This window comes from Nuphar pumila, chromosome 5 (genome assembly GCF_984573655.1).
Source record: "Nuphar pumila chromosome 5, dmNupPumi1.hap1.1, whole genome shotgun sequence".
Classification (NCBI taxonomy): Eukaryota; Viridiplantae; Streptophyta; class Magnoliopsida; order Nymphaeales; family Nymphaeaceae; genus Nuphar; species Nuphar pumila.
Genome location: NC_143253.1, coordinates 27,837,544 through 27,864,412, shown reverse-complemented (window position 1 = coordinate 27,864,412; position 26,869 = coordinate 27,837,544). Strand labels below are relative to the sequence as shown.

Here is a 26,869-nt window from a genome sequence, read left to right as displayed (position 1 = left end):
GAAAACTATGCGCACTTATGAGGCAAAAGGATTTCTTCTTGCCGACCATGCAAAATTAAATCTATATGCACATCATTCTTCATGTTATCTATCATGATCGTCAGTTGCATCACACTATACTATGCATCGAGTTGTTATTTATCGTGCCAATAAAAGAAACGACTTATCATATATGTGTGTTGACAATAGCGATTCAAGAGACAACAATTTAATGACATTGCGATGCTGCGAAGCGATTTCAATTTTAATTGCTAAATGAACAGTGATTTGAATACGCACATCACCACCGTAATTGTGCAACAATGTAAATGTCGCACGCATACGTTTCAATATCATAATACAAATCGTCACTAGCAAACACATAATATGTTACAAAGCGATATACATATCGCATAATATATTACAAATCGATACGGAAATTCAGCATAATAGCTTACAAATTGATATTAACAAACAAAATAATATCTCGTAAATCGATAGTATGTTACTACAACCGCGATTTGCGTTATACTAATCCAATATTTTCTATACAAAGGCAAATCGTTGTTGCTTACATAGATGTCATTGCTTAAATCACAAACATCACAACCGGAATCCAGGTCTCACAAGGCATATCGATTTTTGACAATGAGCGGAATGTGAAACGACGTTTTTTTATAAATGAATGACACATATTTTCATAACAAAGGCAAATCGTTGTGATGATTTATGATTTATGATTCATGATTTACACATTTAAAGCAACAACAATTTATGCATTTAATGCAGTAGAGATTTATGATTTATAAAGTTACCAAGATTTGTAATCAAGTTTGCTAAATCGTACAACAATGTTTAATGTTGAAGTCCAAACGTTACAACTATATATACTTATGAAGGGTGTGATTTCTACATTGATTTGTACGTTTGAAGCACCAATTTGTGCCTTAAGCAGGAACTCTAAAACCCTTAATGCCTAAACTCTAACCCTAAACCCTAAACCCTAAACTATAAACCCTAAACCCTAACCCTAAACCCTAAACCCTAAACCCTAAACCCTAAAGCCTAAAACCTGAAACCCTAAACCTAAACCATAAACCCTAACCCTAAACCCTTAACTTAAACCTTAAACCCTTAATATCTTACTAAACCCTAACCCTAAACCCTTAACCCTAAACCCTAAACCCTTAATATCTTACTAAACCTTAAACCCTAACCCCTAACCCCTTAATATCTTACTAAACCCTAACCCTAAACCCTTAATATCTTATTAAATCGTAATGCTAAACCATAAACCTTTAATATAACCCTAAACCTTAAACCCTAAACCCTTAATATCTTACTAAACCCTAACCCTAAACCCTAAACCCTAACCCTAACCCTAACCCTAAACCCTTAATATCTTACTAAACCATAATGCTAAACTATAAACCCTTAATACATTACTAAACCCTAAACCTTAAACCCTAAACCCTTAATATCTTACTAAACCATAACCCTAGACCCTAAACCCTAACCCTAAAACCTTAATATCTTATTAAACCATAACCCTAATTCTTACCCTAAACCCTTAACTGAAACCCTAAACCCTTAATATCTTACTAAACCCTAACCCTGAACTCTAACCCTAAACCCTTAATATCTTACTAAACTGTAATGCTAAACCATAAACCCTTAATATATTACTAAACCCTAAACCCTAACCCTAAAAACTTTAAACTAAACCCTATACCTAAACCCTCGATTATGAAGATGATTCGTTATATCGATTTATAAGCTATAAACAGGAATTTTCATATCGATTTGTATGATATTTGATCATCGATTTGCGTTATACTATGACAATATTTTCGTAACAAAGGCAAATCGACTAAACATTACAACGATTTTTATGATATCAATAGGATTTGCCATATCAATTTAAGAAAATGTTTTGATTCTTAATACCGATTTAAGATATTGTTTTGATTCTAAATATTGATTTTTAAGATATCAAAATGAATTTCCAAATCGATTTAAGATATTGTTCTGAATCTTAATATCAATTTTTGTGTTGATTCTTGATATCAATTTAAGTTATTGTTTTGATTCTTAATATTGATTTATATGTTATTGTTATGATTCTAAATATCGAGTTATATGTTGATTCTGTATATCGATTTATAAGCTATCAACAAGAATTTTCATATCGATTTGTATGATGCTATGACAATATTTTGGTAACAAAGGCAAATGGACTAAACTGTTGTCACTGAACAAATCGTTGTAATGATCGGCGTTCGTAAATAAAAATCAAACAATCGTTTAGCGTTGTGTATAGTGAAAATGAAATTGATTTGTTTTTACGAGTTGTTCATATCCCGGTTTATACAATTGAGATAATAAACGTCTGAAACGGTGAATTATGAAACGTAAAAGCAATCTACTAGTAATGAATCACTTTGCATAAATTTTGATAAACGGTTGAAACGATTTGCACAAACATGCTCTGTACTCATGCACTGTGATTTTTATCCATATGTGGCTGACATAGACGTCATTGTGTAAATCGTTATACCATCGCGATTTACACAATGACGTTTGTCTTTTAGACAATGAGCTTTGTCTAAGTGAATGACATGTACCATCGTGATTTACACAATGACGTATGAAGGTCACGTGCTATCACGATTTGCTTTTACAAACACATATCATTCTCGCCGCAATTTTGTTACTACAAATCCACATTATTTAAAACCACATTCATATACAAAAAATATTAGAATTTAGATACAATACATGACCATCATCAAGAAAGAAAACAGATATCATCACAAGTATGAAACCCACGTCCAAATTAGTGATGAGCTTCTAATGCAATCTAGGTGCGGGAATGTGGAAAGCTATTTATGGGAGGACATTTCCGTCAAACGCATATCCATCTTTATGAGACTCCAATTTTTACAGAAGTGATCACCAAAACATCTGTATCGTTCATCATCGAGTTTATTTCCTACTGCAAAGTGATTCTATTTGCAGCTACGGATACATCCTCTCCAAGAAAACCAGCTCATTAGTAATGGCATGCCACTGCACCATTTCCCTCGGGCTGAGGCTGATAGAGACTTGAGCAATGGTGCACCTTGAGAATATGCTTTACAAGCTTCAGCTCAGGCACTGTCCCTTTGAAGAGCCGATGGGCTACATCATAAATCTCTTTTACATATTTGTCATAAAGTATATCGAAGACAAATACGTAAAAGCGACTTATGATGTAGCTCATCGGCTCCTTCAAGGGTTCAGTGCCTGAGCTAAAGTTTGTGAAGCATATTCTTAAGAGTGCACCACTGTTGGAGTCTCTATCAGCCTCAGCTCAAGGAAAATGGTGCAGTGGGCTGCCACTACTAACGAGCTCATTTTCTTGGAGAGGATGTATCCACAACTGCACATAGAATCGCTTTGCAACAGAAAATAAACTCAACGATGAACGCTATGGATGTTTTGGTGATCTGTTCTGTAAAAATGAGAGTCTCTAAAAGATAGATATGCATTTGACGGAAATATCGAAGAAGGAGAAAAAGATAAAGGCGGAGAAGAAAAAAGAAGAAGAAGAAGTTGTGCTGCCTCAGAAAAGAGGAAGAGAGGTTAAATAGACTAGGGCTTTACACCTCGACAACGGGTCAGGTCAGGTCGGGTAGGGTTTTATATATATCTATACTAGTGTTCCAAATCAATTTAAGATATTGTTCTGAATCTTAATATTGATTTTTGTGTTGATTCTTGATATCGATTTAAGTTATTGTTTTGATTCTTAATATTGACTTATATGTTATTGTTATGATTCTAAATATCGAGTTATATGTTGATTCTGTATATCAATTTATAAGCTATCAACAGGACTTTCCATATCGATTTGTATGATGCTATCAATAGGACTTTCAAAATTGTAGCTCTGTAGGCTAGATGAGACAATGATTTATACATCTGAATGATACATATTATAACGATTTGTACATGTGAATGAAACATTATTAAACAGAATTCACGTGCTTTTTAGATGAAGCCATTTTCATGAATGGTGATGCAAAAAATTATTAACAATTCTATTTTTGTAGCTCACGATTCATGAAAATGGATTCATCCCAAAACTCTTTCTTTGTGAACAAAATCGATACGAAAGTTCAGCCTAATAGATTATAAATCGACAGTACAAAACATATAAAATCTTACAAATCGATGTACGTATGGCAAAATATATTACAAATTGTGTCATATTTTACTAAACCCTAAACTCTAAACCCTAAACCTAAATCCTAAACATTATACCTAAACCCTAAACCCTAAATGATGTGTATAACGATGTATAAATTTGAAGGCTAAATGAGACAAAGATTTGTCTGTGCAATTGTATCGCGATTCGTACTCATGCAAATTGCGATTTTCATCCAGTTGTGGCCGACATAGACGTTATTGTGTAGATCACGATAGGACAATACATGGTATAACATCTTACAAATCGATACTAGAAAATACCTAATATCTTACACATCGATATATATATCGCATAGTATATTAATCATCGATACAACAATTTAGCATAATATTCTTAATATTGATTTAAGATATTGTTTTGATTCATAATATTGATTGCTATCATGATTCTGTATATCAATTTATAAGCTATCAACAGGAATTTTTGTATCGCTTTGTGGCCGACAAAGACGTCATTGCGTAAACCACCTAAAATGTGAACCGCTAAATGGTATATGTTATTTTATTATAAAATCTTTGGTGGGTCCCATAAGCATTGAACTCCTCTGCTATAAAAGGAGATCCTCGCAATATTACCCCATAAACAATCCATAAAAAATCTAACCCTTTGTCTTCTTCTCCTGAGCTCCCTTTGCCGTCTCGGTGAGTTTTTATGTTGTGCAGGTTACCAATGGCTTATATTCGTAAGAAGAAACACTTCATCGTTTAAGAGAAAATCTGCAACCGAAATCGTTGAATAGTATGCTTTGTATGAGAAATTAGAAGTGTACTACAAAATATTGATGATTGAAAATGACAAAGAAAGGGAGCAATTGTTGCTAAAGTATAGAGCGAAGCCTAATCCGCCAGATATTAAAGATGATGATCCAACGAAGAATGTTGAGGAAGAAGTACAAATGGAAAAAAAGAAGAATGATGACGAAGAGAAGCAAAAGGAAAGGAAGGAGGATAAAGCAAAAAAGCGAAGGCAAAAGGAGGAGGAGGAGGAGGAGAGGGAAAGGCAAAGGAATAATAAAGAGAAGGCGGAAGAGAAGTGAAGGCAGAAGAAGGAGGAGAAGGAGAGGAAAAAGCAACGAAAGAATAAGGAGGAGGAAAAAAAGCGAAGGCAGAAGAAGGAGGAGGAGGAGAGGGAAAAACAAAGGAAAAATAATGAGGAAGAAAAGCGAAGGAAATTGAAGAAGAGGAAGGAGGAGGAAGATAAGCAAAGACAGTTTAAAAAGGAGGAGGAAGAGAAGCAAAGACAATTGAAGAAGAAGGAAGATGAAAGGCAAAGGAAGCAGATTTAGGATAAGGAAGAGAAGGAAAAGCAAAGGAAGGAGAAGGAGGACAATGAAAAGAAAGAAAGACAAAGGAAGGAGAAGGAGGATGAGGAAGAGAAGGAAGGAGATGGAGGACGAGGAAGAGAAGGAAAGAGAAAGAAAGAAGCAGGAGGAAGAGAGGAAAAGGAAAAAGAAGAGGATGGACGCGAAAGAGTGAAGGAAGGAAGAAGTACAAACGCTATAGAAGGGGGGGGATGAAGAGGAGACAACTATGACCAAGGCACGTTAATCGCTACTAGATGTAGCGATGTACTATTGAAGGTATTATTATGTATAACGGTGACTCTGTATAGCGATTACTATGAATAGTGATTACTCTGTATACCGATTATTGTTATAACAATTACTATGTATAGTGATTACTATGTATAGTGATTATTGTGATAGTGATTACTATGTATAACGATTAATTGTGATTTGATATTTTGTGTTACAGGTTGGTCAGAAGAGAAACAGAGCAGCAGGTGAAAAACTGAAAAGGCGGTGTCAGTGGCCTCTAGTTCTGTCGTGCTAGAGAAAGCTGAGTGAATATGAGAAGGACCGATTACGAATGATACACTTCGGTGGCATTCTGGACCAACATTATTTTAAAAATTTCTGGAACACCATGACCCACCTTGTTAATAAGTGGAACCATAAGACGAACACGTTCCAGTTTGGGGTTTTTGAGATGACCACGACCCTAGAAGATGTGGCATGGATTACGGGTCTCAAGTGCCATGAAAGTATTGTCCTAACAAGGGATTCAAACTATAACCCAAGAAACAATTGCACGACCCTTCTAGGAATGTCGATGGAAGAATGACGTGAGTGTATTTCTGGTGGAGGCAATTCTTCAACGATGAAAGTTCATTTTTTCTGTAATAAATTAGAAGGTCGGTCTGCTGCATGTGCATCTGAAGCAGTTGACCAAGAGTTGTGTGGCTTCTTTCTTTATTTTTTTGGACTTACTTTATTTTTTTATTGTTCTGGTTCGAGAATAAGTTACTTGTGGCTGCAGTTTCTGGAAGACTTAGATGAAGTCGACAACTGGGCATGGGGTGCTGCTATGCTCGCACACTTGTATATTCAACTTTACCGTGTGAGTAATGGTACAAAAATCGTCGATGGGTTTTGGTCGTTTGTTCAGGTATTTGTTTATTAAATATTTAGTACTTGTGAACTAAGCTCGTTGAAGGTTGTAGTCTTACTGATGTATTGATTTTGTAGGCCTGGATGTGGGAGCATATTGTCGCCCTGCATCCTCTGTGTGGCTCTGCAGTTTGTGGTTTTCTCAGGATCGGCCAGTGGGCTTCAATAAATGTCGAGGAAAATGCTCAGTTCATTTTAGATGGACTGCAATTAAATGAAGTAAATGGTTTAAAATCTTTGTAATGTTTAGCATTCTTAATTAATAATCGCTTTAGGATTTTGTATTTCTTAGTACAAATCGTTATCTCCTTAGCATCTAACTTTCATCAGCGTAAATCGTTATAATGTTTATTATTCTTAAGTAATAATCGCTTTAGGATTTTGTCTTCCTTTGTACAAATCGTTATCTCCTTAGCATATAACTTTCATCAACATAAATCGTTATAATGTTTAGTATTCTTAAGTAATAATCGCCTTAGGATTTTGTCTTCCTTAGTACAAATCGTTATATCCTCAACATCTAACTTTCATTAGCGTAAATCGTTATAATGTTTAGTATTCTTTAGTAATAATCGCTTTAGGATTTTGTCTTCCTTAGTATAAATTGTTATCGCATTCAGCATTTTGCATGAATAATTATGTCTATATCTAAACCACAATCTCGAATGCACAGATTGTTTGGAGACCCTATGTAGATGTGGAGGACGAGGACAAAGAGGTTGTTGTGGTTGTGAGACTGTCTGTCTGCAATATTTGTCTCTTTAGCAAATATGAAGCCAAGTTGTAGCATGGCAGTCGAGTACTTCTACAAGTTGGCTTGGGACAGTCGGTACCAAAAGAGCTTGTGCTATTTAGAAGGAAAATGAATAGTGGTGGGGGCAGGAACGTGAATTGACACAAACGCTTTAGGAAACAATTAGATAACTAGAACAAAGGAGGTGTTTGTGCCATGCCATATGATTATAAAGAACGATAATATGACCCCAACTATTCCAAACAATATTGGCAACCCTGCGTCCAAATCGACAGATTGAGAAGCAGCAACCTGAAAGTAAGGATGGTCTTATCCCCGATCATGTCGTCTTCCAGCATAGATGTAACGTTCCTTGTATCCTTTTGGCACTTTCTACGATTTCATCTATTGCAGTATACGATAGGGAGCAAACACTGCTCCAAAAGGAGAATGTATGATCTGATATAAGGTTCGCGATGATGGAGAGAGAGAATAAGGAGTTACGGAAGGATGTGCAGAATTTAAGGAGACAAATTGGGTCGGTGGTTGAGATGATTACCAGTGGGTTTAATGAGATCAAGGGAATGAAGAGGCCACCAAATAAAGAGACTCCACCAAGGGAAAGAAAGAGATGATTTGTTGATCCATCTAAGTCATCAAGTGCCAGTGAATAAACATATTATGTGATTTGTGTATCCCGATAATTCTATATTGTAATTCATTCATTCTTTGTTGTAATTATATAATTTTTTCCTTAATAAGTGTGACACAGATAGCGATTAATAAGTGTAATTATTTAATTTTTTCTTTATGTTTGTTGTGATAGCGACTACTTTGTAGTGATTTCTGTGATAGCAATTATTCTGTATAGTGATTACTATGTATAGTGATTATGAAGTTACCATGATTTGTACTTACGTTTGGTCAATCGTATAACGATTACTAGTTTTGAGTTTATTATGTATAGTGAATCTTGTAACACCGATTACTCAGTATAGCGATTATGAAGTTAGCGATTACTACTTACAAGTAGCTAATTCGTATAGCGATTACTAGTTTAGGATTTATTACTTATAGTGATTCTTGTAATAGCGATAAGTCAGTATAGCGATTCTGAAGTTAGCATGATTTGTACTTACGTTTGCTAAATTGTATGGCGATTATTGGTTTATGGTTTATTATTTATAGTGTTTACTGTGATAGTGATTACTTAGTATAGTGATTAATAAGTATAGAGATTACGAAGTTACCACGAATTATACTTACATTTGCTAACTCATATAGTGATTACTAGTTTTGAGTTTATTATGTATAGCGATTTCTGTAATAGCGATTACTAGGTAGAGCGATTATGAAGTTACCACGATTTGTACGTAGGTTTGCTCAACCGTTAAGTGATTTCTGGTTTAGGGTTTATTATTTGTAGTGTTTCCTTTAAGTGCAAGGAACGTCACATAAGATTACTTTTGGGTTTAGGGTCTAGAGTTTAGGTAAACGTCATCTGACACACTACTGATGTTAAGCGATGTGTCATTCATTTACATGTACTAACGTCATTGCGATGATACTAGCAAATAAAACGATGTCTTTTATTTAATGTGCAATTTAATTAATTTATTTAATATAATCTTTGGAGGCGGTATTTTTAAAAATGGGCAGGATGTGAAACGACGTGAAATGATTAACTTCGGTAGTGTGTTCCGCAAGGAATACACGAGGTTTTCTTTAAGAGCAAGGAACAAGAGACGTTTCATTTTCCTGCTTCGTGAACAACGAACAGAAAACCCGACGTATCAGTTAACCACCGTCGTCACAAAAATTGTATCGATGTCGAAGAAGGAAGTTGCGATTCAGTTGACCGTCCACAAAAAAGGGTATCTTCGATTGCTTTATCCTGCTTCATCTTTTTTATGTAGTTTATATTTCGCTTACTGAATACAATGCAACAGTTTCTTTAATGAATATTCAACTAATTTCAGTGCAACATCCACAAAACAAAGTGCCCAAAAACTCAACAAAATGCTCAAAGAGAACATCGACCGGATGCGAGATGAATTTGCAGGACACACTATCAATAATTTTGTATATATAAAAGCACTATCTGTTATACATTTATGTATGCTCTGGTCATGCATATTAACAAGTGCATATTTGTTGTAAACATACTATACACGATTTCGTCATGTATATTCAAAGAAAAGGATTATCCATGCCGGTACGCATCGTCACCCCTTATTTTATGGTATATTGGTTATCTTATATGTTCATTTTCTTTTTTGATTTAATAATGTACCTACGTGTTTTAAACTTACTATTATTATTGTTTATTCAACAGAGTATCGTCCGCCGAATGCTATACGCTGCTGGATTTCTAGATGGACTACAATACTGGGGTGACGATGACCAAATGGCAGACTTCTCGTCAAGTGAAAAGGTTTATAACCATATCAATTTGCAAGATGTTAAATCGATTTAAGATATTGTTTTAATTCATAATATCGATTTCTATGTTGATTCTTAGTATCTATTTTAAGCTATCAATAGGAATTTACATATTCATTTAAGATATTGTTTTGATTCTTAATATTGATTTATATGTTGGATTCTAATATTGATTTAAGATATTGTTTTGATTCATAATATCGATTTTTATATTGATTCTTAATATCTATTTTAAGTTATCAATAGGAATTTACACATCCATTTAAGATATTGTTTTGATTCTTAATATCGATTTATATGTTGGATCCTAATATCGATTTAAGATATTGTTTTGATTATTAATATTGATTTATATGTTGATTCTTAATATCTATTTTAAGCTATGAATAAGAATTTACATATTGATTTAAGATGTTCTGATTCTTAATATCAATTTATATGTTGAATCTTAATATCGATTTAAGATATTGTTTTGATTTTTAATATCAATTTTTATGATGATTCTTAACATCAATTTTCAGATATTGATTCCTACGTTGTGGCAATCAGAAAAGCATTGGGTTTTATACGTGTTGGATGTACGAAAATAAAAAAATATGGTTATACAACTCCTTGGACTATAACATTGGTGTAGACCGTGACATTATGCATTTGGTAATTTTCTATCTATAAGATTATTGTATCTTCTACCGTGGCCCGAAATTTACTTGCTTTTACATAAACTAGAGGTTGGATTTTTCAGAGACATGTTGGGTGTCAACTTTGGCCCGTGGAGGATTCACGTCGCCGAGGATGCTCCTTTACAAAATAATGGCGTCGATTGTGGCATCTTTATAATGAAGTATATTTAAGCAATATACTATGGATGAGTACCAGAATTCACCGATGTATGTTATACACTTAAACATGTTTTATTATCCTATATTATTGCTGACTACATTTGTATATTGGTCTGACTATCAGTTTTTATTTTTTTAGAATGATATTCCTAGATTCTGCATGAAACTATGCAAAAAAACTGATGGATTTTCTAATTGCAATGGATACAAAACCCCAGACTGCAGGAATACCTAGAAAGCAACGAAGGACGTGAGGGCCCCAGGAGTAAGAGGAAGCTATTTTAAACGTCTATCTATTCTCAAGGATAACGTGAAGAGGGTTACGTTCTACTGCTGAGAGAGAGAGAGAGAGATAGCAATTTTTTGTTCAACATTCAATTTCTCGAACAAGAGAAATTTTTTGTGTACAGACATTTGTAACAGATTTTGTAGACTGTGATACAAATTTTGTAAGACTGTTCGAAATTCACATTGATTCATAAACCAATATTACGCACTGGCACATGTGTGTTGAATACGCAAATCGCCACTTCAAGCGTGCAAATCGCAACAATGTCAATTGCGCAGGCACACGTTTCAAAATCCTACTACAAATATCTTAAAAATCGAAACATCTTACAAAATTACGCTAATGTAGTGTCAATTTGTGAGATATTGTTTTGTTTGTTAATATTGATTAGTAAGCTATTATGGTGAATTGCGGTATATCGATTTGTAAGATATTATGTGTTTTTTAGTATCGATTTGTGAGATATTATTTTGTTTGTTAATATCGATTTGTAAGCTATTACGTTGAATTGCGGTATATCGATTTGTAAGCTATTATGTATTTTCTAGTGTCGATTTGTGAAATATTATTCTATTTGTTAATATCAATTTGTAAGTTATTATGCTGAATTGTGGTATATCGATTTGTAATATATTATGGTGATTTGTCATACATCGATTTGGAAGATATTATACTGAATTGTTGTAAATCGATTTGTAAGATATCAAGCCAAAGAGAAGTAAAAATTCTTACGAGCTTTCTTATGTAGACTTGAGGTGCCTGCACCTTTGTCAAGTGCACTGTCATGATCATCTACCTCATTATCGAATTACATTTTGTTTGTTGGAATATCATTATCGAATTGCATTTCGTCTGTTAGAATATTCAAGTCTATAGTGAATCCAATGCCTGCACCCTTCTTATCATGTGCATCATTAGTGCACATATTCACTTCTTCAGGTGCATCGATAGTACAGATGTTCGTTGCTCCATGACTTTTCAGTGATTGAGAAACATCATCTTCATTGCAACAAGTTGATATGTTCAACACTGTCATGAGCAAAACATCAATTTGTGTTAGCCAGCACATACGTTTGCAATAATTCAGCAAAATATATTACAAATCGATAATAACAATCAAAACAATATATCTCAAAAATCAACACTGAAAAACAAATAACATCTTACAAATCGATTTACGGAAATTCAACATAATATATTACAAATCGAGATTAACAAACAAAACAATATCTCACAAATCGACACTAGAAAACACATAATATCTTACAAATCGTTATACGGCAATTCAACATAATATATTACAAATCGATATTAACAAACAAAACAATATCTCACAAATCGACACTGAAAAACACATAACATCTTACAAATCGATATACAAAAATTCAACAAAATGGATTACAAATCAAGATTTTCAACCGAAACAATATCTCATAAATGAATCTAGAAAATACATAATATCTTACAAATCAATATACGGCAATTCAGCATAATATATTACAAATCGATATTATCAAGCAAAACAATATCTCACAAATCGATACTAGAAAACACATAATATATTACAAATCAATATACGACATTTCAGCATAATATATTACAAATCGATATTAATAAACAAAAAAATATCTCACAATTTGATATACGTGTTACTATAATCACGATTTATGTTACATTGAATATACTGAGTGAATGGACGATACCGGATGGGGTAGAGGCCCTTGCTCGCATCTGTAACCAAGCATTCTTGTCAACAGGTCTCAGCGTCTTACAAATGTCTTCAAGTTTCCAACCGTTGAAATGATAAAATCTACCTGCAATATCAAAACGACGCCTTAATGACACTCACGATGACATACGTTCTTCAACAATAGCATGATGACATGGAAAGATACTTATGATGTGACCTTAATGGCACTTGTTGGAATGTTTGTGCGTCATTGCTTTTTTTCATACTACCTAACGAAAACGAAGAGAAAGAGAAGATTGTAAAAAGAGATGGCCGACAAATCCCCCTATGACGCCCACCAATGATCGAACCAGTCGTTCGATTTATAGTTATCTCCACGAGGTAGGAACGAACCCGGAAAAGTTTTCTATCTAACACAAGGCAGGAACGAGAAGGCGGTCATGTGTTGTAAAACAAACTAAAAACAAAGGCAGAACGTGCAAATCTATATACGGGGAGCGGGAGGACATTTTCGTTCAACGCATATCTATCTTACGGGAGGACATTTCCGTCAAAAGCATATCTACCTTTTTTATATATTATTTTATTATAAAGTCATTGTGGGCAACATTGGCATATGAATTATCGCGGGTCCCAAGATATTCTTTTGTACACATCGGAACACGTGAATTTGTGTTCCGGGGAGAACACACAACACCCTCTCGTATCACATTGTAAGAGATTTGAGTGAAAATGCCTTTTAGGTGCAACTTGTAGAATATGGTACCACATTGATTTGTAACAGTGACCACATTTGTATATTTTTCTTGTTGCACAACTGGTGACAGGAGGAACCGAGCTTGTTCTTTAAGGGAGTGTTTGAATACCCGTCCCTGCACGTTCGTGGGATGCACCGAGCGTGGACCCCACACGTGCCCACACAAATGCAGGATTTGCAGATGTTACTTTGGTGCAGATAGGGCGTGACAGTGCATACTGTCCTGTCCGTGGACAATACAGGATAGGATGCACTGTCCTGTCCTCTGCTGTCTGATTCAAACACTCCCTAAAGACACAAGGGGCTTGACCATGATGGGACCCATTCCACTTTATAAGCAGTCAACAATTTTCAACTTTCAAACGTGAACCTTTTGGCTACTTTTGGTCAATCGATACAACCCCCTACCTTTATTCTGCCAATTGGACCTTAAAAAACCGAGTTTTTTTATCCCTCTGCATCCACTTTTAACAATTGCTGTGGCTGCCCCACATACGGCCGGCCATAAAGTGGAAAAATTACCCTTGTTTTGAAGTGCTTACATTCCTTATGATTGCTTGATTAGTGAATTAGATATTTGTTCTTATTTGCAATTTGGTACGGCATAGACCTTGTTTTTCATGGAGGGTTGGAGTTTCTTATGTGTCTATACCGTAGGCCTTTGTTTCCTTTATGTTCTTTTCTTGTGCCGTATGGTATTTTGTTTTCTTGTGTTCCCTTCGCTTTTCGTGGTGGACCTAAAAGTGAAAAACCACCAACTCTCTCTCTCTCTCTCTCTCTCTCTCTCTCTCTCTCTCTCTCTCCTTATTAACCCATTACCAGTTTATGTGGATCATGTATCAGATCCAACCCCGTGGAATTTTGAGGATAAACTTTTAGTGGTTGAACCTTCTATGACTGTAATGAGTCTCCTGCTCCCTCCCCATTGTTGTAGGTGCTTCCTATTTAATATTGGCGATACATAGGCACCCCAAAATTGGCTACGTCCCTGAGGCAGTTGGCTTCCTATGAAACTGGGCCCCCTATGAAAAGTACAAGGACCTCAAAAATCAAACTAGTGCACCCAACATAAAATTCATTCCATTAGTGCTTGTAGGGCATATTTTTAATCGGATGAAATGATTTCTTTATATGCTACACTATTTTTTGGGTCGAGGAGCATTATTATCACCAAACACCATTATGGTCTAAGCTTATAAGCATGTTCGTATTATAATTTGTTAAGGAGGAACGAATTCTAGTGGAGCTTTCTTTCAACATGGGTTGCATATTTTTTTCTTGTTCTTAAAGCCTTTGGGCAATTGATTGTCTTAAGTAGGTGTTGAACAAACAATGTTCTTGAGCAGCAAAGCTAGTGACTTCCACGTACTCCTTTTACCAGAATTCAAAGTACAGAGTAACCCTACCATCAGACAATGCACGTGCCTGCAGGCATGGTTGAACAAGTCCGAGTCTTTTCTCTTTCTCATGTCAAAGGACATCCCAGAATCAAGGGACAAAAGTAGAGCATATGGATGCTTAGGCAGATATTTTTGAGGTTGATTCAATGTTGTCAAAATCCAACTAAATCATCCTAAACGGACGGTTCAAATCGATTCAATGCGAGGCTGACTCAGCCCCCCTACAAAATTGGCCAATTCAGCTTCGATCGAGCTGTGGGCAACCTAATAAATAGGCATGTACGGGAATTAACTTGTGATAGTCAAGGCTACCATTTGAATCGGCCTATATATATGTAACTTAGTTTATCTGATTTTCTAAGTTTTAGAAACTTTTATTAACAGGACAATTCAAAACAATGTGATTCCATTTGATTCCGACCCATTTCGGGATTTTTTTGCAAAATTAATTCAATTCAAAAACCTATTCTGACAACATTGGTTTGATTTACTGCAGATGCCACATGGGCTCCACTCACTTGGTAAGGGCGATTTGTGAAGTCACTAAAGTGACATGATGTCACAAATTTGAAACCAACCGGGGGGCATCCCTTTTCGCCAAGGTCGAAGCTGGGTGTTCCCCATAGGGCAGAGAGTGCCGTAAGTACCAACCAGAAGCCTGCCAATGAGCGGTCCATGATTGAAAGGTTTTCCCTGGACCTAACCACAAAGGAAAAAGGTTACTGCAGATGCAGCCCCTGATTCAAGTCCTTTACTGCAAAGGCATTTCTAGTTTGAATAGAAATCAACTAGGCAGAAGGCCTTGAGTAATAGAACAGCCAGCAGTAGCAATATAGCCTATGAAGTCATTCGAATATTTGATTTTAGTAGTACGGGGTTCGTTTCGACTACTACATGCCTATTTAAGTTCATTTAATCAACTTTAATCCAGACTCTAGAGTTTGTTCATGGAAATGTTCAGTCCTAAATTTGAGACTCACAGTTTATCCAAGCCGAGAGTCTCCTGAAACAATACTATCATTGTTGATCATCATAACGTGTCCATCACTGTTGTTGTCAGTGTTACCATTATTAACTAGATAGAATTTATGAGAGCAAAGCCTTTTTTAAGGGTAAAGGCTACCAATAAAAGCACATGTTAGTGTCATTCTTTTAAGTGTCAGCATAAGCACTGCACTACAAATAAATAAGTACTATGTAGGGATTTTCACGCGGCGGGCAGAGAGAGAGGGAGAGATTAGTCTCCAACGGAATATACAATCTTACACTAACAAGAGAAAATCAGGCATAACAGTCTCTCATCATTTCATTGCTGAAAGCTACGCTACCAATCTCGTTTGCAACAAATGAAAGACTGTGTTAACCCCAACCTATTTACACACTAAGAGTTCCTTTCAACTATCAACAACATTTGTTCTGAGTTTCTGGTCATCAAAGACAACTTCTATTCTGTTTGGAAGAGGTGAACCTTGATACCCATATTCCCAGACACTCTCTTTTTCAGACTGAAGGCAGAGTCTTACCTTCCTTTCCTCCTTCAGGCAGGGTCTTACTTTAATCCTTTCCTCCTTCCTTATGTTCCTTAGAGTTTTCATGCTTTTCTGGAGAACATTTCTAATCCAATCATCCATCAAAGAATTAAGAAATGAACATGAAGCACCAACTAGTCTCTCAAGGACCTCTTTCTCAACATGAAAGGGCCAGTCTCTATCTTCAAGAGCTTCTCTAAATCCACTCCTCAGCCTCATAAGAAAACACTCTGAAATCATGTTAAGATCAGGAGGGAGGTCAAGAATGAAATGTTGATTGATCTTACCAAGGAACAAATTTGAAGCAGAGTCATCATTCTCCATGTTCGTGTGTGGTGCTTCTTGAGTTAAGTCACTATGAATGACGGCAAATGACTCTTCTGTATCTTCTTCTTGGGCCAACATATTGAGGTCCAGTGCACTCACACACTGCTTTTTTTTGTTATTTTTCTTTGTGTCGGAACCAACACTTTCAGATTTTCTCTTTCTCATTTCATTTTCTTCTTGGGATTCAATCCAATCACTGCCCACATGCAGTTTCATTTGAATTACACTCATTTTCTGTTCTTGAAGATTGGTTAATGAACTACCACTTGTCATGATAATTATACTACTAGTTAGGAACGATTCCTTTCCATTTGGGTCATGGAGTTTTCCATCTACCATGGCATTTCTGATTAGTTCCAGAAAGGATTTCTCTGCGTGATCGATATCTTCAATGAAAATCAAGCCTTGGGGGTTGGATTTTAGATATTCTATCATCTTCTGTGCAGCCCCTTCTCTTGCTTTCATGTTCAAATGAAGTCTGTCAACTGATCCAAAGAAAGAATGTGCAACTGTCATTGCTAGCCTTCTCTTTCCGATCCAGTCAGAACCAGTTAAGAGAAACCATATGTTTTTCAGTTCTGACATAGCTTCTGATATGGAAGGTATGATTTTGGATTGCCAAGGTATGTTCTCGAGCAAGTCTCTACATAATTGTTTGCTAGACACAGTCACTCTTTTACTACTTTCTGCAACCCAAGTGCATGGCAAGAATGCCTGCTTATTATTCTGAAAGTCGTCATCATCGAAAGTATTAGGGACCATAGAATGAGACCCTACTTCAGTGCCTATACCAAGCGCAAGAGTAGTTTTCACTTCAGCAGAGCCTGCTCTAGCCTTGCTTTTGTCATTAGGGGAGCTGTTACACCACCATGGAAATGATGAACTGAAGCTCTGAGGATATGACAACGCTGAAATCACACAAGTATTCCCACCAGAGCTTTCCCCAAGGTTCGAATGGTCAAACCAAACGTCTCTTGATTTCCTCTGAATCTGATTCTGCAATGGATGGTTTAAACTTTGACACAGTCTGTTCCATTTTTTCTTTAGTGCTAATAGCTCTCCGCATGGGCCACCCTGGTTAATTTTGCATATGAGATCAATCTAGATATTCACTAGGCTTATTTTATATGCTTGAAAAACAACAAAAAAGTAAATAACTCAATCAATGAATAAATTAATCTACCTTTTGATTGTGGGTTCTATAATGTCTCATCCAGTAAGGAAAATTGGAGGGACCATTTTCTGTCTCATTGGAACTCTGATGCTGTTGTTCTTTTAAGAAAACCCTGGCTTCCTTTTCATAATTGGAAGCACATTCTGCGCACAAGATTAGTTTATCATATTCATCGTCCTTGATGACAGCAGATTTTAATATCTGCGTTTGGTGTAGATATTGTTGCGTGTAAGTGGCCCTTGTTATCGAATCCAGACCACTGCATTCACATTTAAAAAGAGGAAAAAATAATGCGTATTAAAGTCTTTAACAGAGTTTTCTGCAAACAAATCTTCCATATCAAATTCTTAAATGGTTTCCCTCCTGTTATTGTCTTATATTTTATTGCTCCTCATATTTTTATTTCTCTGCAGACTCATGATTTTTTAACTTCCTAATAAGGTTCTCACTACATCTCCTCTATTCACCTTTTTATGAGAAGCATAATTTAATACATGTTGCAGTAGAAAAAGTGATAGTGCTCAAAAAGCAATCAGTTTCAACGTTCAAAATGCTGTAGTGGAATTCTGGTCACCGCCATTAAGACAAGAAGAATCCACCACTGTGATCTAGTCAAGACTATTTTCTCCAAAAATGGTTGCTTTTCAAAAATCATCAGAACAGTATCTAAATGAAAATCATCATTGTCATACCTCTAGCATTCAGCTTTTTTTTTAATGTTCATTTAAACATAAAGAGAATAAAATTAATACCATCTTAGTATTGTCCTAGCTCTTTCTAAGCAAGGAATTCTTAGCTATAAAACCAAAAAAGAAGAAAGAAAAAATAAGTACCCTGGCCAATAAAGGAAAAGAAAAATAGGTTGAAAATTTCCCAAACGAATTTTAAGTGAATTTAGGAGAAAATCACCTGGCTGAATGCAGACTTAACGCTAGGCCACCTGAAGGAACTGGAACAGCCTGGAGAGTCCACTGGTTTTCTAGTGAAGGTTGCCTCATTTGGCACCTCATGTAAGTCTGAGTATTTGCAACGCCCAACAACCACAACTTGTGGTGGTGGCAAAAATCTGATAGAAATCTCCCGATTTCTGTAATCAAGTGTTCAGCTGGGTTGTAATCTCTAGAAACTGTATCCTTTTCCAAGTATTCCTCCACCACCCATTTCAAATTCCCTGTATAGATGATGACTCCACACATGCAAAAGCTCTGAACCACTCTTCTTAGGTCTGCAACCCTCGACTCAACATCTACCTTTTTCATGATTCTAATAGAAAGAGTCGAGAATTCGAGAGACAGGAACTTGACTGATCTGAGTTCTTCAGGAACATCCCCTGCTTCCATCTTGCCTTTGAGCTCCAAAACAAGGCCTTCTGTGCTAGCCACTGAGTCCCCAACAAGAACTATATTCCTTTTCCTCCTCAGCAACAGTACATCAATAACCATTCTCAAATCTTCCTTCTCTTCTGTAGAATGCTTCCAATTAGAAGAAGCAAGGAAGGAAGAGTTGATGAGTGGGCTTTCATTAATGAAGAAAGGAGGGCTCTGTTTCACAGGGTGAAGAGAAACAGAATTAGCCCAGTGGGTGTTCCAGAAACTGTGGCCTGAACCAGAGAAGAAGGCCTCTTTGGGCTCAGAAAGAGCATAGGAAGTGAAGATTGAAACAGAGTCCTCCAGGTTGTTCTTCACAGAAGTACTTGAGAACCCTGCCTCTCTCATCACCCTGCTAACGCTTGGATCATCGAGAATAGATATAATTAGCTGCTCTAGCTCAACCTTGATGGCCAAGAGAGGCTGCTGCTGCTGTTGGTGCTCAAGGCATCCTCTCCTCTGGTGAGCCTGAGCTCTCTTGAGAGCAGCAACCAGAGCATTAGAGAGAGAAGGTTGGGATTGCAGAAGGGGGCCTGCTGCCGTGGGAAGGCGGTTGAGAGCGACGTTGAAGCAGAGCTCAAGAGCTCGGCATTGAAGAGGGTGGGAGGTGGGATGAGGGTGGGATTTGAGGCAGGCTCTTCTGAGCAGGCTGGACCTTGAGGATAGCAGAGTGGCTGCGACGTGAAGAGGGGTGACCTGAGCATGGCCTCTTCTTCTTGCTAGTGTCACTGCTTGCTTTATAACTCCTGCAGCCTCTGTGCCGAGGGTCTGCTGCACTGTACACGCCCCTGTACGCATTCCTCACTCCCTAGCACCAACCACACTCACCCCAACTTCTTCTTCTTTGACCACCTCTTCTTCTTAGAAGATGAATACCACCCTCGCCACCATTACTCCCCTACTTTTCTTCTTCTTCTTCTTATGAGATGAGAAGCAAGACTACCAAGACCACCATATTCTTCTATTCATTTGGAGATGAACAGCAGATCACCAGTCTTTTTCTGTTATATGCTCTATGGAAGTGTCACCAATATCATTTCTAGCATTATCACCAACAGGTTGCAATTGTTATCACTCTTAAGCATTGGCAGAAGATTATGACTACCACGTTCATGATCATCGTCAAACACCAACTTCCTCTTAAAAGAAGGTTGAGAGTCACCACAACCACCACCTTCTTTATTCTGCTACTTATTACTCACTCTTGATTGCAAGACAGGAGGTTTGCTTTACTCTTTTTTTAGTTTTTTTCCCTTTTTCTTTGTTTTTTCTTTTCCCTACTTTGTTGAGAAAATGGTGCAGCTTCTTATAAAAAAACAATGACCACATAGACCCATGCAAGCATCACAAGGAGGACCCACAATTCAAATTTTAATTACAAGCTCTCTCTCTCTCAACCAGTTTAACGCAGAGCCCGATAGAATACTTTATTTATTTGTGAGAAGGGTATGATGTGGATATAAAAGAAATGAAAAGAAAAAGTGATGGAAAGTAAAGAAGTCCTTTTCTTTATGTTTCGTCACCCATACATTCCCACGCCAATTCCTCGTAGACCAGGAACCCCGACATTAGCTGCCTAAAGTTTATTCCTCAAGTACTCCAAAAGCAAGCCTCTGTCTGCTATCCTATCATTCTTCACTTTTCTCACTCGCTGCAATCTTTGTCTTAATTCCCGACATTATTAACCCAATGTTGTCAAAATCGTATCGGTTATCGAATCGTTTGGCCAACGATTCAGGTGAATCGGGCTGATACGGATTCTTAAGTGGATCGTTCTGAATTGGCTAAAAAATATTTCGTGTTAATCAAAACGAACAAGTGTTAAAATAATATTAAAATAATTTTAAACATTTTTATATTTATTAAAAAATAACAAATTCATGTTAGTATCATATCGATTTTCTGCCGATACCATACAAAACAGGCCGATTCGCACGGATACTGACAACATTATCTCTACCAACAAATGAGCAATAATCTCCCTTTGTTTTTCAACCTGCTGGTGTGTGCGCGCAGGTACACACACATACACATGCAGGCACATACACACAGGCACAAGCACTTTCTTTGAAAGTCTCGTGATTTTATGGTGACATTTTTTAAAACCCGATATAATCCTAAACAACAGAATATTTTCAAAATATCACCTATTTGAAAATATCATGTTTTTATCACAATATTATCGTATTACAAACATGATATGTATATCTTTATATGGTTTATATTTGCATTTTTTCTAATACTTTTATACAACAACAACAACAGTGGTATTTTCTGAAAAAAATAAGATTTTAAATTTATCATGCGATTTTTCTTTGTTGAGAAAATCTCGTTTCATGGCGATGGTGTTTGCCACGTGTAAGATTTCAAGGGTTTAAAAAATGGACCATAATGTACGAAATTTTGTTTTTATTTACATAAAAAAAATTATAACTCAAAGTGTGATCCCTAGCAAAAAAGACCATGCTGAGCACATAAATGAAGTTAGATTGAGTTGATAAAACATGCAAGTCTCAACTAGATTATACACGCGGTCAACCATAACACAAACATTAATTGTACCACCTTAACTTATTGTCCTTAATTTACCTAGCTTTAAGCTCTAAAAGCAAGAATTAACCTTTGGATCTTAGCAGGTTTTATACGTGTTAAAGTTGACTCAAACATGATGTTCTCTGTCATTTTTAAACCACCCTTTAACTTCATGAATTGCCATCCATCGATTTTTCACAGATTCAAAAGTGAAATATTATGATGTATTAGACATGATAAAACCTTGTAACATGCTAATAAACTATGTTAAACACACCAGTATAGTTGGATTTGTTTTTGGGTAGCTAGATCTACACAAACAAAGAGTGTACACCATCTCATGGTATCATGGTACATAACCACTATATGTATATATATAATTGGCTACATTCTAGAGTACTGTACTCTCTAGCTGAAACTTGTAGATGTAAGCTATATTTGATCAATTTGACCCCACAGATAAATTCGACCTTATCCATTTATTAAGAAATGTACTTTGGATCAAGAATTTTTAACGCAGAATGATTTTGTCAAATGTGAAATTTTGATGCATAATGGACCGTTTAAATTTGAATCACTTAAAAGATCTATTTATATAATGCAATCAGACAGTATAAAACTTGTTTTTGACTAAACAACCCATAAAGATCATGTCTATATCGATATGGCCTAATTCATAAAAAATGTCAAAAAGGGCTATATTTACTAGAGTGGACGGTGCAATCTATAATATATATATATATATATATATATATATATATATATATATATATATATATATATATATATATATATATATATATATATATATATATATATATTAACAAAATTCTTGCAACAAAAGAAAATGTATTCACCTCGATTTCGCAAAACCTTTTCCAAATTTGTTTAAAAGATGTGGGATACATGTTTCAAGCCTTGGTTGTCCTTCTTCCTGAGAAGATGAAGCAAAGGTAGATTTGATCTTCATAGTTCGAAGTCCACTATTGAGAAATTCAGGTACACGATCCAAACTTCCCATGAAATGAAATATACAAATCAATTCAAAAGAGTGTATAAGCAGTTGTGCAAAAGAAATATAAAAAATGAAAATAAAATCCAAATAGACGAATAACGATAAGATGGATTTGAGAATTACCTTTTTTTAGACTTTGGGTTCATCTATCTTTTGAGCTTTAAATGGTAGGCTTTCCCGGCCAAGGCCCCCTCCTGGGGTGTGTACGACCATTCAAGAATGACCTCTTCTTGGTCCAGCAGCACATCCGTGTAGATATGATAGAGATCGAGATGAAAGAGGTGATAAGCCTTTTGAGTCCTATCCCTACATTCGAGGTACCGAATGCCAAAGTAATTTTGCCATTCCCAAATCGGAAAGTAAAAGGATTTTGTTGGGAAACTCTGTTTTGATGTCACATAATATGATACACTGTCGTATTTGATTTCATATGATATGATAATATTTCCTCTTGAAAAATATTATATTATGACTGAATATGTTTTGCCATAAATCTAACGAGTATTTGATGCAAGGATATCTCACCCAAAAAGGATGGAGACTTCCTGTTCAAGTACAAACTATGGTGTTATCATACTCCTGGAAGAAAAAGCTTGATGAGCCATGCATTCACAAAGATCAACTGAAGAAATCGGCTACCTCAAGATGAAGATTTTTTTCTTCTTTAGAGTCATATGTAACAGAACCTTCAGGAACATGCATATTGCATATTACATACTCATTCATAAAACCTATATCATAAAAGTATACGATAGTTTCAAAAAGCTCATTTTTTAAAACTAATCATTGTACCTTCTTACAACCCTTTATGAAAAAGGTATTTTGACATGATTTCAAAATGTAATAATTGTACCTTACATCATATACAAGACAACATGAAAAGAAGTATAGGAAGAAGACAAAACATGAAATCGGCTACATAACAAATATAATATGTTTTGAAAAGACTCTAGTTACCTTCTTTAAAGAAATGATTTCAAATATAGGAAAAAGACAAAACATGAAATCGGCTACACAAAGAAAAACAAATATAATATGTTTTGAAAAGACTCTAGTTACCTTCTTTAAAGAAATGATTTCAAATATAGGAAAAAGACAAAACATGAAATCGGCTACACAAAGAAAAACAAATATAATAAAGGTTTTGAAAATACTCTAGTTACCTTTTTACAAACCCATAGAATGTCGACTTACTTGAAGTCATCATTCTCTTTGTATAGCATTAAATACCTCCTGTAAGAAATCCTTGTTAAATATCCTTCTCAAGAATGTCGACTTTCTTGTAGTCCTCATTCTCTCTGAAGACTTTGAAAAATACAACATAAAGAAAACACTTGACATGACTATGTACAAATAAATATCTCAAAGCACTCATTGTACTTACACTCATTTAAAGTAAAGAAGTACTTATGTACCTCAAATCATTAATTAAGAATAAAGACAAAACCACAATCCAATGTTCAATGTACTATTGTAAGAAATAGACTTTTTACATAAAATATGTATTACCTAAAATATCACAACGACTAGTGTACCCTATATTTTACTTTTATGGAAAAAGGCTTTCTTGAATTTCTCTAAAGATGTTTTTGAAATGACATAACATTTCACATCTCAAAAAGGCTACGATTTTAAAATGTAACGACTATTTTTTTAAGAGCTATATAAACACACTCAAATAAACTATTCAATAGGGAATGGACATGTGAGCTTACAATGAGAAAAATTCCTATTCGATATTTGAAAAGAGAGCCTTGAAAAAGAAAAAGAAAAAGAAAAGAAAAAAAAGAAAAAAAGTCAAGTGTAGCTCTTTGACAAAGAGTATCCTCTGAGTGACAAACAGAACATTCTGAGAATCCTTCATTCGTGCATTCATATCATTCTGAAGGTTCTATATGAAGTATTGTAACTCTGTTATTCACTGTTTTCCTTCTTTGTTGAAAGAAGTAGACCTCTGTGAAAGAGGGTGTTGCTCTTCTCTGTTGAGAGAAGAAGACCTCTGTGAAAGAGGGTGTTGTCCTTCTCTGTTGAGAGAAGAAGACCTCTGTGAAAGAGGGTGTTGTCCTTCTCTGTTGAGAGAAGAAGACCTCTGAGGAAGAGGGTGTTGTACTATTTATCTGGTGACTCGGATGTTATAGTGGAAAGCTCAAGTGGTTTGCTTGGGGACTGGATGTAGGTCTGGGTACTGACCGAACCAGTATATATTCTGTGTTTTATGTGTTGTGCCTTATTGCTTGATTATTTTATTTTATCGATCTTTATCGTATTTCACTATTCACCCCCCCCCCCTCTAGTGGAATTTCATTTGGTATCAGAGCAGATTTGCTGGTTTCGACATAACAAGTCTTCCAGCACAAATGACATCTACCTCTTATGCTCAGGATATTGAAGGTCAACACGCATCTCGTCCTCCTTTCTTCAACGGCTCTAACTATGGATATTGGAAGTGCAGAATGGCTATATTTCTCAAGTCCATAGATTTTGCTGTATGGAAAATTGTTGAGCATCCATACACATCTCCATCCGCAGACTATAACTTATGGTCTGATGAAGAAAAGAAAATGGCAAAGGCTATGAATGCCTTATATTGTGCCATTGATCAGAACGAATTCAACAGAATATCTATATGTGAATCTGCATATGATATTTGGCATTCTTTAGAAGTTATTCATGAAGGAACCAACAAAGTGAAAAAAGCCAAAATATCATCTCTTGTTAGAAAATATGAGTTGTTCAAAATGAACAAAGATGAACCCATCACAGAGATGTTTACCAGATTCACCAACATCACCAACGATTTGAAATCTCTGGGTGTAACATATTCTCAGACAGACAAGGTGAAGAAATTCTTGAGATCTCTCACAAGTGATTGGGAGAAAAAGACTACAGCTATTGAAGAAGCTCAAGATTTATCTAAGCTTACTCTGGACGACTTAATAGGCAATCTTATGGCCTATGAAGTCCACATGAAAGAAAGAAGGGAAGAAGAACTACCGACAAAGAAAACTCTAGCCTTCCCAGCTCTATCTGAGAATGAAGACTCAGATAAAGAATCCGAAATTGCGCTACTAACCAGAAAATTCCAGCGCTTCATGAGAAGGAACCGGCTTCCAAACAAGCACAAGGAAAGAAAAGATCCTAAGGAGGATCCCATGTGCTATCAGTGTAATAAGCCAGGTCACTTGAGGCGTGACTGTCCCCTTCTCAAAAGAAAGTCCAAAACTGAGGAACCAAAGAAGAGGTTCTTCAAGAAAAAGGCTCTGCATGCTCAATGGGATGACTCAGAACCATCCACCAGTGAAGAGTCAAGTGATGATGAAGCCGAAACTGCAAACATGTGCTTCATGGCAAACGAAAGCTCTGTAAGTGAAATTTCTGATTTTTTCTTTGAAGAACTTCTAGATGCTTTTCAAGAATTATTTGAAGAATCTAGAAAATTAAGCTTCAAAAATAAAACTTTAAAATCTGAAAATTTAGAGCTTTCCCAGAAAAATGAAAAACTCAGCAGTGAAAACTCTGAGTTGAAAAAGAAAAATCTTCTTATTACTTCTAAAATCTCTTCTATCAGCTTCAAGACTAAAAAACTGCAAGTAGAAATTTCAGAATTAAAAAGTAAAACTGAAAACCTTATGAAAACGGTTTTCAAGTTTACTAAAGGAAAAGAGAACTTGGATAAACTCCTATCATCTTAGAAAGTCTCTTTCTACAAGAATGGTATTGGCTGCTCTCATTTCAACAAGCCTTCTTGTATGAATCAAAAGACCACTTTTGTGAAAAATTCTTCTGAACCTAAAAAGGAGTACTATAATTTTAATTCTTTGAACTCCTCTAAAGCTATAGACAAACCCAAATCAAAATGGATATGGGTTTCAAAGTCTAACAAAAAATGACCTGATTGGGTACCAAAAAAGAGATTTACTTAATGTTTTGCAGGCTCCAAAGAAGAAGAACAGATGGATACTAGATAGTGGATGTTCAAAGCACATGACAGGACATCCAGACCTTTTTGCTGTTCTTCATCATAAAGAAGGAGGAACCGCCACCTTTGGAGATAACAACAAAGGTTTGATAATTGGTATTGGTAATATTGGTAAC

At 35.7% G+C, this 26,869-nt stretch overlaps 1 protein-coding gene across 1 annotated transcript; it reads right to left on the bottom strand.

Annotated features, from left to right (window-relative positions):
• Window positions 1–16,224: 16,224 nt before the first annotated feature.
• On the bottom strand, window positions 16,225–20,025 carry LOC149837232 (protein SMAX1-LIKE 4-like). The gene is made up of 3 exons (XM_090007998.1): window positions 18,770–20,025; window positions 17,870–18,119; window positions 16,225–17,760 (listed from the first exon to the last, which is right to left on the bottom strand). The coding sequence occupies exons 1-3, from the start codon at window positions 20,023–20,025 to the stop codon at window positions 16,225–16,227; spliced, it is 3,042 nt and encodes a 1,013-aa protein (XP_089864124.1).
• Between the last annotated feature and the right edge of the window lie 6,844 nt (window positions 20,026–26,869).